General features: G+C 36.1%; 1 protein-coding gene across 2 annotated transcripts in view; it reads right to left on the bottom strand.

Moving 5' to 3' along the window:
* The window catches only part of LOC140439700 (protein glass-like), a 113,523-nt gene that overhangs the window by 15,366 nt on the left and 84,375 nt on the right, over positions 1 to 13,782 (bottom strand). For both annotated transcript variants that reach the window (XM_072529788.1, XM_072529789.1), the window contains 2 exons: positions 10,796 to 11,129; positions 10,499 to 10,739 (listed from right to left, as the gene is read on the bottom strand). In XM_072529788.1, the coding sequence (XP_072385889.1) occupies positions 10,499 to 10,739; positions 10,796 to 11,129 (575 nt within the window). The remainder of the gene's footprint in view (positions 1 to 10,498; positions 10,740 to 10,795; positions 11,130 to 13,782) is intronic.

Genomic DNA, 13,782 nt, shown 5'->3' with positions numbered 1-13,782 from the left:
ATATTTATAGGTGATAACTGGACAACTTTAGATCTTTTTACAGGAATTAAGGGCTCTTCGTCTTCAGATATCTTTGGTTCTCTTGAAGTAGACGCACTATTTTGTCTCCCGCTTGTAGGCTTACCACCTAGACCTAGTGCACTTTTAACATACAGCTTAAATTCCAGTAAATCTATTACCCATGATTTCTTATCGCCAAACGCTGCACTATTCTGTCGATACTCTATCCATGAATTGGTTAATGTAAGATCAATAAAGTGCTAAAAGATACGTTCAGGCCATTTGACAGCCACTGACAAAGAACCTGCAGATGTAGAAGCCATTCTCACAGATCTATTGTCCATTCATTTCAAAATAGATACTTTATTATCACCGCGTACCCATTCTTCATGGGAACCTCGGCCTTCTTTTAGTAAAGCAGAATCTTTTTTGCTCCTAAGTACTCGTGAAATTCGATTATTTATAATGGTACCAATAACAAGCATTATCATAAGAAATATCTATCAAAGTCAATTGTTGTTTCTGGACACAAGTTCGTTGACAGTTTTTTCACAACAGAACCTCCAATTCCCAAGGATTTGTTAGGAGCAGCATCAGGCCAAGTGTTTGCATCTTGATAAAAATAAAGAAATCCAAGACTAGCCATTTTTTGAAGCAAACACAAAATCCTTTAATCCTACAGGATTATAATGATGAAAAAGTTGCTGTTGTAAGCACATATTCATGAATGTTAGGGAAATAAGTCTTCTGCTCACAATCCGTTGTAGGTTTTATTAAAGTTGTAAAAAGAGAATACATGTATTTTAGCTTTAGTTTCTTAAAGGCCTGAAGATGCTGTAAAAGTTTGTAAACAGCGAAACCGGTAGATCATTCTCTTTTACCTACTTTAATAAAAACCTACAGGATTAGGTTTGTTCTTGATACACTGTCGTAGACTAGTGGTGCCAGTGAACGGACTCATGTGTTCGTCGATTGACAACTCGAAAGATCTTCGAAGAGTGATACATTTATTTCGTACAACATCAAGAAAAGGCTGAACTTTCCAAAGTTTATTTGCCTTTAAGGTCTCCTTTGAAACTGAACAGTTATCTACAATCTGTAAAAAAATAAGTAATTAGTAGATTCTATCTCGGAGAAGCTAAATAATAATAGGAAATTTCAATTCCTTTCATGAAATAGAGGCATCTACGCGGTAGTCCAAAATTTTTTATCAAAATAAGAATACCTATTAGTTTAATGAATTCCTCCGGAGTTGACCTTGGGCTTTTCTTTTCGATTGCTTGCATAACTCGTATATTACTCGTGAAAAGAAAAATAATCCAATGGTGTCCAGAATTCGTGATCTTTATTAGCAGTCCATGGATCAGCGACATCGAAATCTTGAGTTTTAAAATATTTTCATTTCACATATTCTTAACATCACCTAATTGTTCCGTTTCTTGGAGTTTTTCCCAGCGCTACAGTAAAGTAGTATCATCGTCAGAATCACGCTTCGAATCTAAATCATTTTCTAAATTATTTTGGGAGTTATTTTCGTTTTCATGAAAAACATTTAAAATGTTTTTAGAAATATTCTCGTTTTCGCTACAATCATTATTGCTATCTTCACTAAGGAAAAAAATCCTTTTTTTGTCTGTAACTAAACGTAGAAAACGTGAATATGGTAACATATTTTGCTAACTAAGTCCCAATGTCCAAAATGCTTGACAAAAAGTTCAGAGGGCCCCTGATGTGACCAGCTTAATTATTTTCAAATATATATTTACCACAAATAATACGTCCAAACATTAAGTAACATACATAAAAACAATCAATACTTTAAAGTACAGAAAAACACTACAACTTACTGTATTTTTATGGAGGCGCCATTATAACCTCAAAGTTTTGCCACATGTAACAACAAACTAAGGAAGTAAAATAAGGGAGTAAATTTTACTGATAAATAGGAAGTCCAATATGCTGCAATATGAGCCGCAGCGATGTCCAACTCGAATAGTCACCGTGCTGGCAGGAGGCTAAAGGCGGGTACACATTTGCGAGCAGAACTGTTCGCGAACCGTACGCGTACAGATCGTTGAAAAATATTCTACATCGTACTGATCGCATACTTATCTCGATCCATGGAAAGCGACAAACCAACAACGAACACACATATGTGCGAAATGATTCATTTTATTTATAATTTGGGTACTGATTATGTTTCTGATTATGTTTCTGTTTTTGCTTGTTTAACAATAATCAGTTTACTGTTTTCTCACGTCTCTAGGGACACGTCATATTCATTTAATTTGTAATTAGGGTATTTATTACGTCACGTTTCTAGCTTCATGTTCAGTCAACAAAATATTTTATATCACAAACTATTTCAAAGTAGTACAAAATTTAAACCAATTAAACTAAAAACCGCGAACTCAACGTCAAAATGCGTACACATTTTGGAGACTTAGGGGAGACTGGTGTCATTTGTAACAAGAGTGATATTGGCGCAATCATTTGAGATAAATCAAAACGCACTAATATGCATAGACGGATATCTGCCTCACACCACCGACTGTAGTTTCAGAGTTGGCCGTAACCTACTGCACAAGTTAGAGTCACTTGTTTCTATCATCATCATAAAAGTAAATTTTAGTTGCGCCACAAATTGTTGATTTTTAACATCTTTACCTCCGTTTACTGTAGCTAACTTTTTCTATGAAGGGCATAATATATACAAAAATCATCTTTCTTATTTATAGGTTAACTTGGTGTCGATTGTAACACACACTGCGGTGTCGTTTCTAACATGTTACAATTTACACCTATTATACTATTATTTAATAGAGTTTAATTATTTTCTATGGAATATTTTGGTCATGTGATGAGAGGGAAAAAGTACCGATTGTTCCAGTTAATTATCCAAGGAAAGATTCAGGGCAAACGAAGCGTGGGGAGACGACGTATATCTTGGCTGCGCAATTTAAGAGACTGGTTCCAGTGCACATTTAACCAATTATTGGGGTTAACACCAATAGTTATTTATGACGAAGCAGCTAGGAAGGAAATAGATACTAACCAATCTATTAGAAAAGTGACTAAAGATTATGGTATGTGTCACGATTCTTTATATCGCTATGTTAAATCGTTAGCTGAAAACTCACAATCTCTGGTTAGATACAATCCTCACAACAGAGTATTTAATGACGAAATGGAGTTACAGCTTGCTAAATACTGCGAAACTGCTGTATATTTGTATTTCGGACTTACCACAAAAGATTTACGCAAGTTAGCTTTTCAATTTGCAAAGTGTAACAGACTGCCCTGCCCAGAAAAATTGGACACGACTGAACGTGCAAGTGAAGATTGGCTTATTGCATTCATGCGACGAAATTCAAATTTAAGTCTTTGTACACCTCAAGCTACTAGCCCTTCACGAGCAATGAATTTTAGTAAAGAAAATGTAAACTTTTTTAATAAATTGTCAACTAAATTAGACAGATATAATTTTGAGCCTTACAAGCTATCCAAAGTTATAGCTAGAAAAAAAACTAAGCAAGTGGGGAATACCGTACCTCCAATGTTCGTCTTCACACGGTTACGTTTTCAAGACCACTTTATTAGAGATGGACCAGTTGAGTGTATAGGAACTGGAAATAAGTCTGGATGGACGCAAGATAATGAATTTCTTGTTATTACGAAACACGTAAAATCAAGTGAAGCCAATAAAGTGCTTGTATTGCTAGACAACCACTAGTCTCATATTTCAATTTCTCTGATTGAATTTTGGAGAGCTAATTTCATTACTCCACTTTCATTTCTGCCGCACACTTCATATAGGCTTAAACCTTTAGATAATAAATCAGTGGATGAAAAACAATGCTGAAAAAAGAATGACTATACGATTGGTCTTCAATTATGAGAACATCATTTCCTTTGACCACTATGCCTGTCAATATTCTTGCTGGTTTCTCCTGCACTGGTATTTGGCCTGTCAATCAAGATATTTTCCAACGATAGTGATTTTACTGCATCAACTCATAGACCGTAACTCATAGACCTCTATATGAAGAAACCATAGAAATTAATCAACCTGAACCACCTACAGTTCAAGACAACAGTCACTTGAAAAGTCAACCGGGTCCATCCACTACCTTGTCACCTAAAATACACACTATTCCGTCAGCCAAGCCTAATAATCCAGCTGTATTTATTTCGCCTCAAGATATTAAGCCACTGCCGAAAGCATATCTAATCAAACTCAAAAAAGAAGGAAGAACGAGACGAAAGACAGCTATATTCTGACTGATACACCAGAGAAGATGTTGATTGAAGAAGAAAATTCGAAGAAAAGGGACACCTTCAAGCGTAAAGTTCAGGTTGAACATAATCTAAAGACAAAATCTTTGCAATTAAAGAAAAATATCAAAAAGAGAAAAGCAGCCCTGAAAGCAACCGAAAAAGAGTCTTCCAATGAGGAAGTTTTGTGCTTGGTATGCGGTGGTCCATATTCATCAAGCTCCGAAGATTGGTGGTTAGTACAATGTCGAGAATGTAAGCACGTTACCCATTTAAACTGTATAAACAAAAGCCCATTATACATTTGCTTTAATTGTAAATCTGACTGTGATTAGTGTTTTCTCTTTAAAAATATGTTACCAGAATTTGTTATTGGTTTTATTTCGAACGCTTACACATATTCTTTTCTGTCATTGTAGTATTAAATATATTTTTTACTACTTTCTATTTAATTTATTTACTCTATGGGTTAATTTCTCTAACAATCAACACCAGCAATCATTTCTGTAATACTTAACCAGCTTTTGAGCCAAAGATACTGTGTAATAGACTCCCTAGTATAGGCTAGAATAAATTAAAAATTTCAAAAACTTCAACTGACTCAAAAAAACAATTTGTGAGATTTGTAACAACCCACACCAGTCTCCCCCACACACACGAAAGGCACAATCGAAAATGTTAAATCAAAACAGCATTTGCTTGTTTAACAAAAATAAAAATATGTACAATAATCAGTTTACTGTTTTCTCACGTCTCTCTAGGATGGAACACGTCATTCACACAATGTCGATTTGATAAGACTTTAGATAAGATAAGAGACAATAAAAATGTTCGCTGCGTCTAGTAAGCGCCGTCCAAACTGAAAGCCGAGCTTCCTTTGAAGTCGTGAAATAAACCGCAACAATTTGGTTCGCGACGAGTCACGATGAAACAGTACGCAAGCGGTTTTTTCTGCCGTACACATTAACGAATATAGCGCTCACAAACGGTTCGCGAACAGTTCTGCTCGCAAATGTGTACCCGCCTTAACCCTAAGGCTCGATGAACACTTGCGTCTTTGCAAGTAGCGTGCATGCTGCGGGTAAGATGTGTGCGATCGCTGGCTGTTCAGCAGTACATAAGTCCACATAAGTCCTAATAAGATAGTGCAGACTCGAGCGGAGCAGTGGTGTGCAAGCTACTAACAAGCGACTTACAAGGAGCGTGGGCCGGAAGGACGCCAGTTTCAGCTACACTGCCACGTGAACGCGGCTTCCACAATAATTCGGGCAGCTTGGGAGTAAGTGCTGGGTAATCAGCGAGTACACATTGACCGCGTGATGGAATTCAACGTGGATACAGAACTGTTTGTTGCTACTGTTAAAAACCAGCCTGTCATATTTGGGATACGACATCAGAATTTTACCATGACAGGATTAAGAGAGGAGAGCCACATATTTCTTTTTTTTTCTATTATATAAATACTGATTAAACGCCAATCCAACACGTTGTGCATGCATCGCAAGCGCACGCATCTTCCTCGCAGCGTACACGCTACATGCAAAGACGCAATTGTGCATCGAGCCTAAATGTACAAGGAAATAATACTCCAGTCGTAGTCGTCAGACGAAAATGTCACTGAACCTCTAAAAAACATACGAACAAACTGAATTTTGCTGAGAATGTCAATTTTAAGACTGGCCCCAAAAAATATGGAAAAAAGTTTGAAAAAAATATTTCAAACAAGAAATGTAACTAAAATAACTTTGAACAATAATGTACATTAATACTTTTTCTGTAGAATGAATCGTTCTCAGAAACAATGCTTAAAACGACTGGCGATTCTAAATGTGTTTTGCGAAACCGATTTGTTAAATAAAATTTGTATCAACTAGACGGTAAAAATTCGATAGCTTTTAATGAAGAGTGCAGCTTTTGGATCTGAAACCGAAAATAGGAAAAATGGTCCAAAAATGGTGTGAGTGGCAAACTTTGGAAAATTGTATCTCAGATACTGTGAATTCTAAAGACTTTTACTAAATCTCATTTTGAAGAGGAAAAATAAAAGTTTTTTTTCTGTACAGCAATGTTTATACCTATACATTCGTAAAAAAAGTTATGGGGCTAAAAGGAAAAATCGCCTGTGTTCCTGTTTTTTTGGTGTATATGTACAAAAACTGTATAGAATTCACCCAAATGCACCCAAGTGCATAGAGACAAATTCACTCGTTTCTAAAAAAAAATACAGCCCTTTAAATGGTAGCACTCCGCACTTTGTCTATATTTGAGGGTTCATTGACCATATGAAACAATAAAATTCCTTTAACGTTGTAGTTAATTTCTAAAGTACATAATCAATAGCCTAATAAAGCTCCAGATTCAGCTAATGTGTCAAGTTCTTCATTTCCTAATAGTGTATGAGTGTCCTCTTACCCAACAAATAATAATTGAACTGCCCGAGGAAATAATATCATAATGTGGACTCTTAATTTCTATCTAAGTATAGTTTAGGTTTTTTGTAGTTTGGATAGAAGTCAGTTTTCAGTCCATTCAAAAGATACTACCAGTAGCCCTGTGAGCCAAGCCAAGATGTGAGATACCATAATGAAGGCTGTAAGTCAGTAGAGTAACAGAGTCGCAAATGGTTCCTTTTGGCAACAGGTAGCACCCTATCGTATTTAGACCTTACCCTTGTAAGCGGGGCCCTGCAAGAGGTGAACTGTCTTTCCCTAGCTACTCGTGGGACCAATATGAATAAACGAAGTAAAAAAGAAAAAACTCAAGAAAAAACTCAAAAACAAAAGGTCAGGGGACGCTAAAACCAAAACCATGGTTCCTAAAGCCGAAGGGCAAGGAACTTTAAAAGAAAATCCAAACGCGGAAAGGCCAGAAAGTTCCAAAGAAACTTAATATACTTAACGGCAGGGAACCATAAAGTCTGTCGGAGTAACAGCGTTGAAAGACGTTGATCCCATGACGGAGGAAGAGATTAAGGCTGCAAAACTGTCAAAGCTAGTGAAACAAGGCCCAGATTACATACAAGCCAAAAGGATTATAAGTAAGACCAATTTTACTAAGGCTGCTATAAGGGCAAAAGAATTGCCATCAAAGCTATTAGAGACCATGACCAAACAAAAACAAACTCAGAAGGCCGAAAGTACAAAAAGCTAAGGACAGACGGAAGCTCACCACTTAAATCCCAACGCAAAGAGAAAAGGCCAAGAACCGAGGATGTGACTTTCAGTGAAGCTGCCGCTTCTGTTCTGTACTAACAGAATTCCCAGAAGCCAAGATGGTCGAGTTTTCTAGAACTTTACTGTGTGGATAATAGGGGATACGTTAACTGTGTGGATAATAAGGTGGCTAAAGGAGATAATTCCAACTCTATGGCCTTGGGAGAATATACCTTTCAAGGCTTTGGAGAGGGAAGCAATTATGCACTGGCTTCATATAGTATGTGGAAGGGGAACGTCTTAAGTCCAAAAGGATCGTTAATAGACATCTATGGACAGTCTGGGGAAGCAAACCTTTAGACAAAGTGATTTTATGGACCTTCTCAATGGATTTTAAATCTTAAGAGGAGCTTCATAAATTCCAACTGTCACTCTTTTTCGGAGTGGAAAAGTTAAATTTTAGACATGAGGTGAAAATCTAGCAGCAACTCGCTCCAGTGAGACAGGGGAAACTTCCCTACACATGGAGGTTTAGGAAGAGGAACAACCTTCTACAGGCGGATCCACTCGTAAAGACTACTAACCAAGTGCCTTGGAGCCAGATAAGAAGAAGAGAAGTCTACTAAATTAGAGCCGCATAACTCTTCGGGGTAACAAAGAAATAAGGCTCCTGCAGACTAACTTTTAACACGCAAAAGCCGCATCGACAACGCTGGTTAGAAGAGTGGAATAAGAACATCGACGAGAATACTGTCGGCCTATCAACCAAACACAAGGTAAGGTTTTAGACACACCTTAAGCTATAACGTCAAGATTGTGCAATATTCACAGTAATAGATTGTACACTAATCCCGGTGCTATGCACCGATGATATTGTTACAGCTATTCTAACTATACCCACTGAAGTGGAAAGGAGAGATTGGTGGTATATTCAGCCTACTTTCTGGGTAATGAGGCTCTAGATCCACCAAGCATTATAAACGATATAGTTGCATATTGTCTACGTAAAGATATACAGCTCATTATATCACGTGATTCCAACGCATACCAAACCACATGGATCAGCACAAACATTAACACAAGGGATGAGTCTATTTTGAAATATCTTATCTTAAGATTTAATTATATCCAATATAGGAAACAAACCAACTTTTATCACTTAGGTACGCAAAGAAGTGTTAGATTTAATACTCTGCATAAACAAGGTAAGTGATATAACAAAAAGAATATGTGTTTAATGAACTCTCATGTTCACATGAAGTTTACATGGATCACATACATATACGATTTGGCTTCAATTTATTTCCATCGGAAATTAAATACAGAAATTCTAGAGATAACAACTGGATAGAGAATCCCTCAGTAGAAATCTCAGGGAAAAGACAAACTTATTTAAAAGCGTAGAGGCCATAAATTCGGCAGAGAAACGACAAGCGAAGCTATTAAGGGGGATTACCATGAAAACTGTCCGAAAAAAAAACAAGGAAGAATACGGGCAGTAATACAGTCTGATGGAACAACGGCTTAAAGAAGCTGAGGGCGGAAGTCCGAAGCCTATTTAGCAAAATCAAAAGTAACCAAGAATGGAATGCCTGTAGGTATAAGCTAAGGCTATACAATAAAGAAATTTGGAAAAACCAAAAGGAATTCATGAAGAGAGTTTTGCGAGAAGATTACAGATATCCCGGTCAGCTCTCGAATCCATATTGCTTTGATAATGCTATAATACTATAATACTAACAGCAACAGCTAAGGAAGAACTGAGTACAACGATATCAGATCTATAAAAAGCATCAATAGCAAAATGTCTAAAAACGGAAATTCTAAAAACAAAAATTTTGACTTGTGCCAAAAAGGTGAGCATGTAGGAATTAACATCAAAAGATATCAGGATGGATAAAAGTAATCAAACGAGATACGTAACCAGAATAATAAGAAGAAGATGGGCATTATTCGAAATACCCGAAAAGCCCAAAAAACGCGTTTGAAATTAAGAATGGAGGTATTTAATTCATGTGTCATGCATGTTCTGACATATGGGATCCAGATATAGACATTTACTAGAAATGAAGAAAACCCAAACTGCCATGAGAGAACAAAGTATTATAAGCAAAACCAATACAATAGGGGTCTAAAACCTTAAATATAAATATGCTGCAAATCAGATAAGGTAGGAAGATACAAAATGCAACAAAGGAATTAAAGACTGGAAACTACATACTACGAACATATCAAGGGATTGACTGCAAATAAGAAGAAATGATTATATTACATAATTCCAAGCATGTGGTATATAAAAGGAAGTTGTTAAGGGTTGTTAATTATTTGGCACTAATTACATCTTAACACTATTTGTTTTTGTACACTAGGTTACTGACTTGTTCACAATATCGGCCGGTAACGTATAAACAATAACTTGATCAAATGAAAGGCAGATATCGAGCACAGTTTATTAATTTAATCTTGTCCACGTACTTTCGCTTCCTAGAGTATCTTCAGGGGCATCTGAAATAAGCCAAGAAACGTATTTTTAACTGAAGAAAATTAATTGACCTACGCTAACTCTTGTGAAATACTATTCTAATACGGATATCTACAATGACTAATTATAATTTGTGTGCTTGTGTTTATATCCAGTCACTCGTGACTCAATATACATTAAACGTTATACTTTCAATCTTAAATTTTATACTATATTATAGGTCTTTTGCGTTTTAATACTTGGGGGTTACAATCCTAGCACAAGCAGATCTAATGTGGAAATGATAAACGAAGCACAAATATTAATGGAAATAATTTTAAATGGCCTAAATTTATAATATAAAAAGATAATGGACCTAAACTAACTTAACTTAACATAACCTTAATGGGTATATCCTAAAATTTAATATAATTTTTATCATTCTTTAAAGAAATTTCAAAAAACTTAAATAATTGATTTGGAAAAAGTAAATGATCACGTTTTCCTTTACTGATGTTTATTATATTACAAAATAGCAAAAGGATTCCTTATAAGCGCCACTTTGAATAAAAACTGTAAACAGCTTTCACATACAAAAATTTGTACTTACCACAAATGCGGCATACATTTGGTTTTAGACAGTCCCCATCAATAAAATTAACATTTGGCCTTCTTCGGTTTGAAGAAAAACTAATGGGCATTGATTTGTAAGGTGAATTGGTAATGGGCATCTCTTGAGGTGGTCGAAAGTCAGCTGTAAATGAATATGTAGCTCCTCCATATGAAGGACTTAATAATCCTTGGCCCTGGTAAGTTTGCGAAGTTCCCTGAGGTGTCGGGTTCCACTGTAACTAATTATTTTATATTGTATATTAACTTATTATATAAGAGGCGATATTGCTAATACCTGTGGACAAGAAATATCTGTAGAAGAATAACTGCAGTTGTTATTCGGATGATATCCATGCATAGTCATATTCATTGAAACATTCACTGACATACTAGGAAACATTGAGGTTTGATGAGTCAAAGCTTGTTCAAAACCACCGCTAGTATATCCCCCAGGTGAAAGAAGCATCTGTGGATGATAAACATGTTGCGTTTCATATTTTTCATTAGGACTTTGGCCGGAATGAACAACCGCGTGTTTTAATGAAAGCAAAACGTCCGTTACGTCGGGTCCTGGTTGCTTTTGTTCTCTAAATACAAGCGAAGCTTGATTCTGGATGGACGGTTCTATTCTAAAATATTAATTTAAAAAAATTAGGTTTCTTTTAGGTAAATATTAATAACAATTGTTATACAGTACGTCTAAAAAGTATCGAAAAAAAAAGTACAACTATAATTTTCTTCTGTATATTTTTGTATAATGCCATAATGCTCGTTAATATTTATCCCGTAACTATATAACTGATCCAATAAAAGCTTTTTATTTCATCGCGCTGCTCTTTTCACTGCAAGTTTCATTAGGCGTCATATATATTATTAATTAAACTAAGATCTGGTGAAGCTTGCGAATAATATTTTTGGTAAATGGTGTTCTTGCGTCCAAGCATGAGTATGGGTAGAAGTATGACATCTTACACAATCTTAATTAAAACGCCAGTACTTGGAACGTAAAGTATACAGAAGAAAACAATTTTGAATATTACAATACTTTGCACTATTAATTGTGCCATCAATCAACTATACAGAAATGTATAGCTATTTTAAGGCTACTTTAACCAAGCTGAGAACATCAAAGTTTCGTCAGATATACATCATTATTGAAATTATCTTCTCGAAAACGTGAATTAAAATATATTCTTGGTTGCGTTTGGAGATGTGGTATTGCATAGATTCTTTTTATTTCCTTGATATTGTTGTGAGTCACATAACACTGATTGCGGCCCTGTGCGTTAGAAGTCTCTGTTCTGAAATATTCCACGAACTGATTCTATCGACAGTATCGACACAGAGATGACCTTCTAGAATTTACGAAGTTCTCGTCGCCCATTCAGCTGTTTTCCGGACAGTTTGTTCTCACTATATAAACTAGCAGCGGCGAGCTTAGATTATTAGTATTGGCGATTCTACGCAAGAGTGCAAATTCTCCTGAGCGATCAATATTAATGTAATTAGTTTTTACAAATTTGTGTAATCTACCTCTTTTAATTTTTAATATGTGCTTAGAAGAGATGTTTAAGTGAGAACAAGATTGAAGACAAAACGAAAAAGGAAAAGCTTTAGACTAAGTACACAGATACAATTACTTGGGATGTGAGCTAAATAAATATTGGGCCGTAGCCTTGAAATAAAATGACGCCTCGAGATAGCTAGAAGGTGTTTCAATAGGAAGCAGTAATATACAATGGAAAACGGGGAATATAAATTAGAACAAGATTATTAAGGTGCTACGTATTCTCTACCTTTTTATATGGAGTTGAAGCCTCGACAATTAGGGACGCAGCTAAAAAAAGACTTGCTAGTTTTGAGATGTGGTGTTATCAAATAATATGGAAAATATCACGGACACAACACGTAACAAACACGGAAACATTAAGAATGAAAAAAGAAAAAGAAATACTTAACACTATTAAGGAAAGAAAAATGAGCTACTTTGATCACATACTAAGAAATGAAAAATGCAAAAATACTTGGCTATACAAGGAAAAGAAATAGGAAAAAGAAGACCGGAGAGACGACTCACTACCTGGTTAAAAAATTAAAGCAGTTAAGTGGAAATATAACAATAGAACTTTTCAGAACTGCTGCAGTAATTGTAAAATGGGCCGCGATGTCTCCAATATCCTTAAAGGATGAGGCACATGAAGAAGAAGTAATTGTGATATTTGTAATAAATTTTTCCTTTACTTAATTTATGAACCAACAGAACAACGTAACAACTGATGTCAGTTGGACTGCAGTGGAAGAAATTATTTTCAAGAAATAAGACCAAGATAAAAGAAATTCGAGATACGAGAAAATGAAAAACGTCAACAAAAAGTTTTCACCCACAATTCTTACGCATTCTCGCACTTTCTCACTGCAGCTGCTTGATCCTTTTTTTCCTCTGTTCCTCCCTGTTTATAATAAATCTCGCCACCTCTTACTCTATCTTATCCTCTTGCTCAGTCCTGCTATCTAAGTATCTCTCCATCAGGTCAGTGACTGACTGCACCCTACTTCCTAACTCTCTTTCTCAAGCAGGCTCCTCCAGGCTATCCATCTATCGCATACCAACAGAGTGTGTAAGACAATATCCAATATTTCACAGTTCAAGGATTTGTCACTTTTTGCTTTTGCGAACCTATAAAAGTATGCCCTGAAAAACCATGTCCTGTGAGCATCTGCGTCAGGAAGTAATCCAAACGTCGATACCCGCAGTCCATCTATCTTCTCAGGTTAGGAATCAGCTACTTCGTCCACTGCGCCACCTTTCTCATTTCGTCCCATTTATCTTGCCACATCATAACGTACCCCACCATTCCTTCATTTTTTTAAACGTTTTCTTGCTGTATTTTTATTTCTTCTCTCGTATACTCTTCCTCTTTCCTTTATTAGCACGGGCATCGTAATACACCCGGCGATCTCAGTGCCCCGGCAGACATTGTTCTGTATGCACATATCCCAGAATGCGCCGCGTAGAGGATGATCGATTGCAAAACAGAATGAAGGGTTCTCCTTTTTTCTCCTTCACTTATTCTTCCCATCTTCCACTTTGTCTCAGAGTTACGCCTAAATATCTTACGCATTTCGTTGAAACGACTCTCTTTTATGTACATTGTTATGTTATTCCATTCTTTTTCTTTGGTCCCTTGAAAAGTATAGCCTCGATTTTACCCGCAGTCAGCTCTAGCCCATGCATTTTCATTCATTTCTCGACTTGGTCGCATTTATGCTGCGCAAAAAGAT

Source organism: Diabrotica undecimpunctata, chromosome 4, assembly GCF_040954645.1.
Source record: "Diabrotica undecimpunctata isolate CICGRU chromosome 4, icDiaUnde3, whole genome shotgun sequence".
Classification (NCBI taxonomy): Eukaryota; Metazoa; Arthropoda; class Insecta; order Coleoptera; family Chrysomelidae; genus Diabrotica; species Diabrotica undecimpunctata.
Note: the sequence above shows the minus strand (reverse complement) of the source record. Positions and strands in the feature narration are given on the sequence as shown.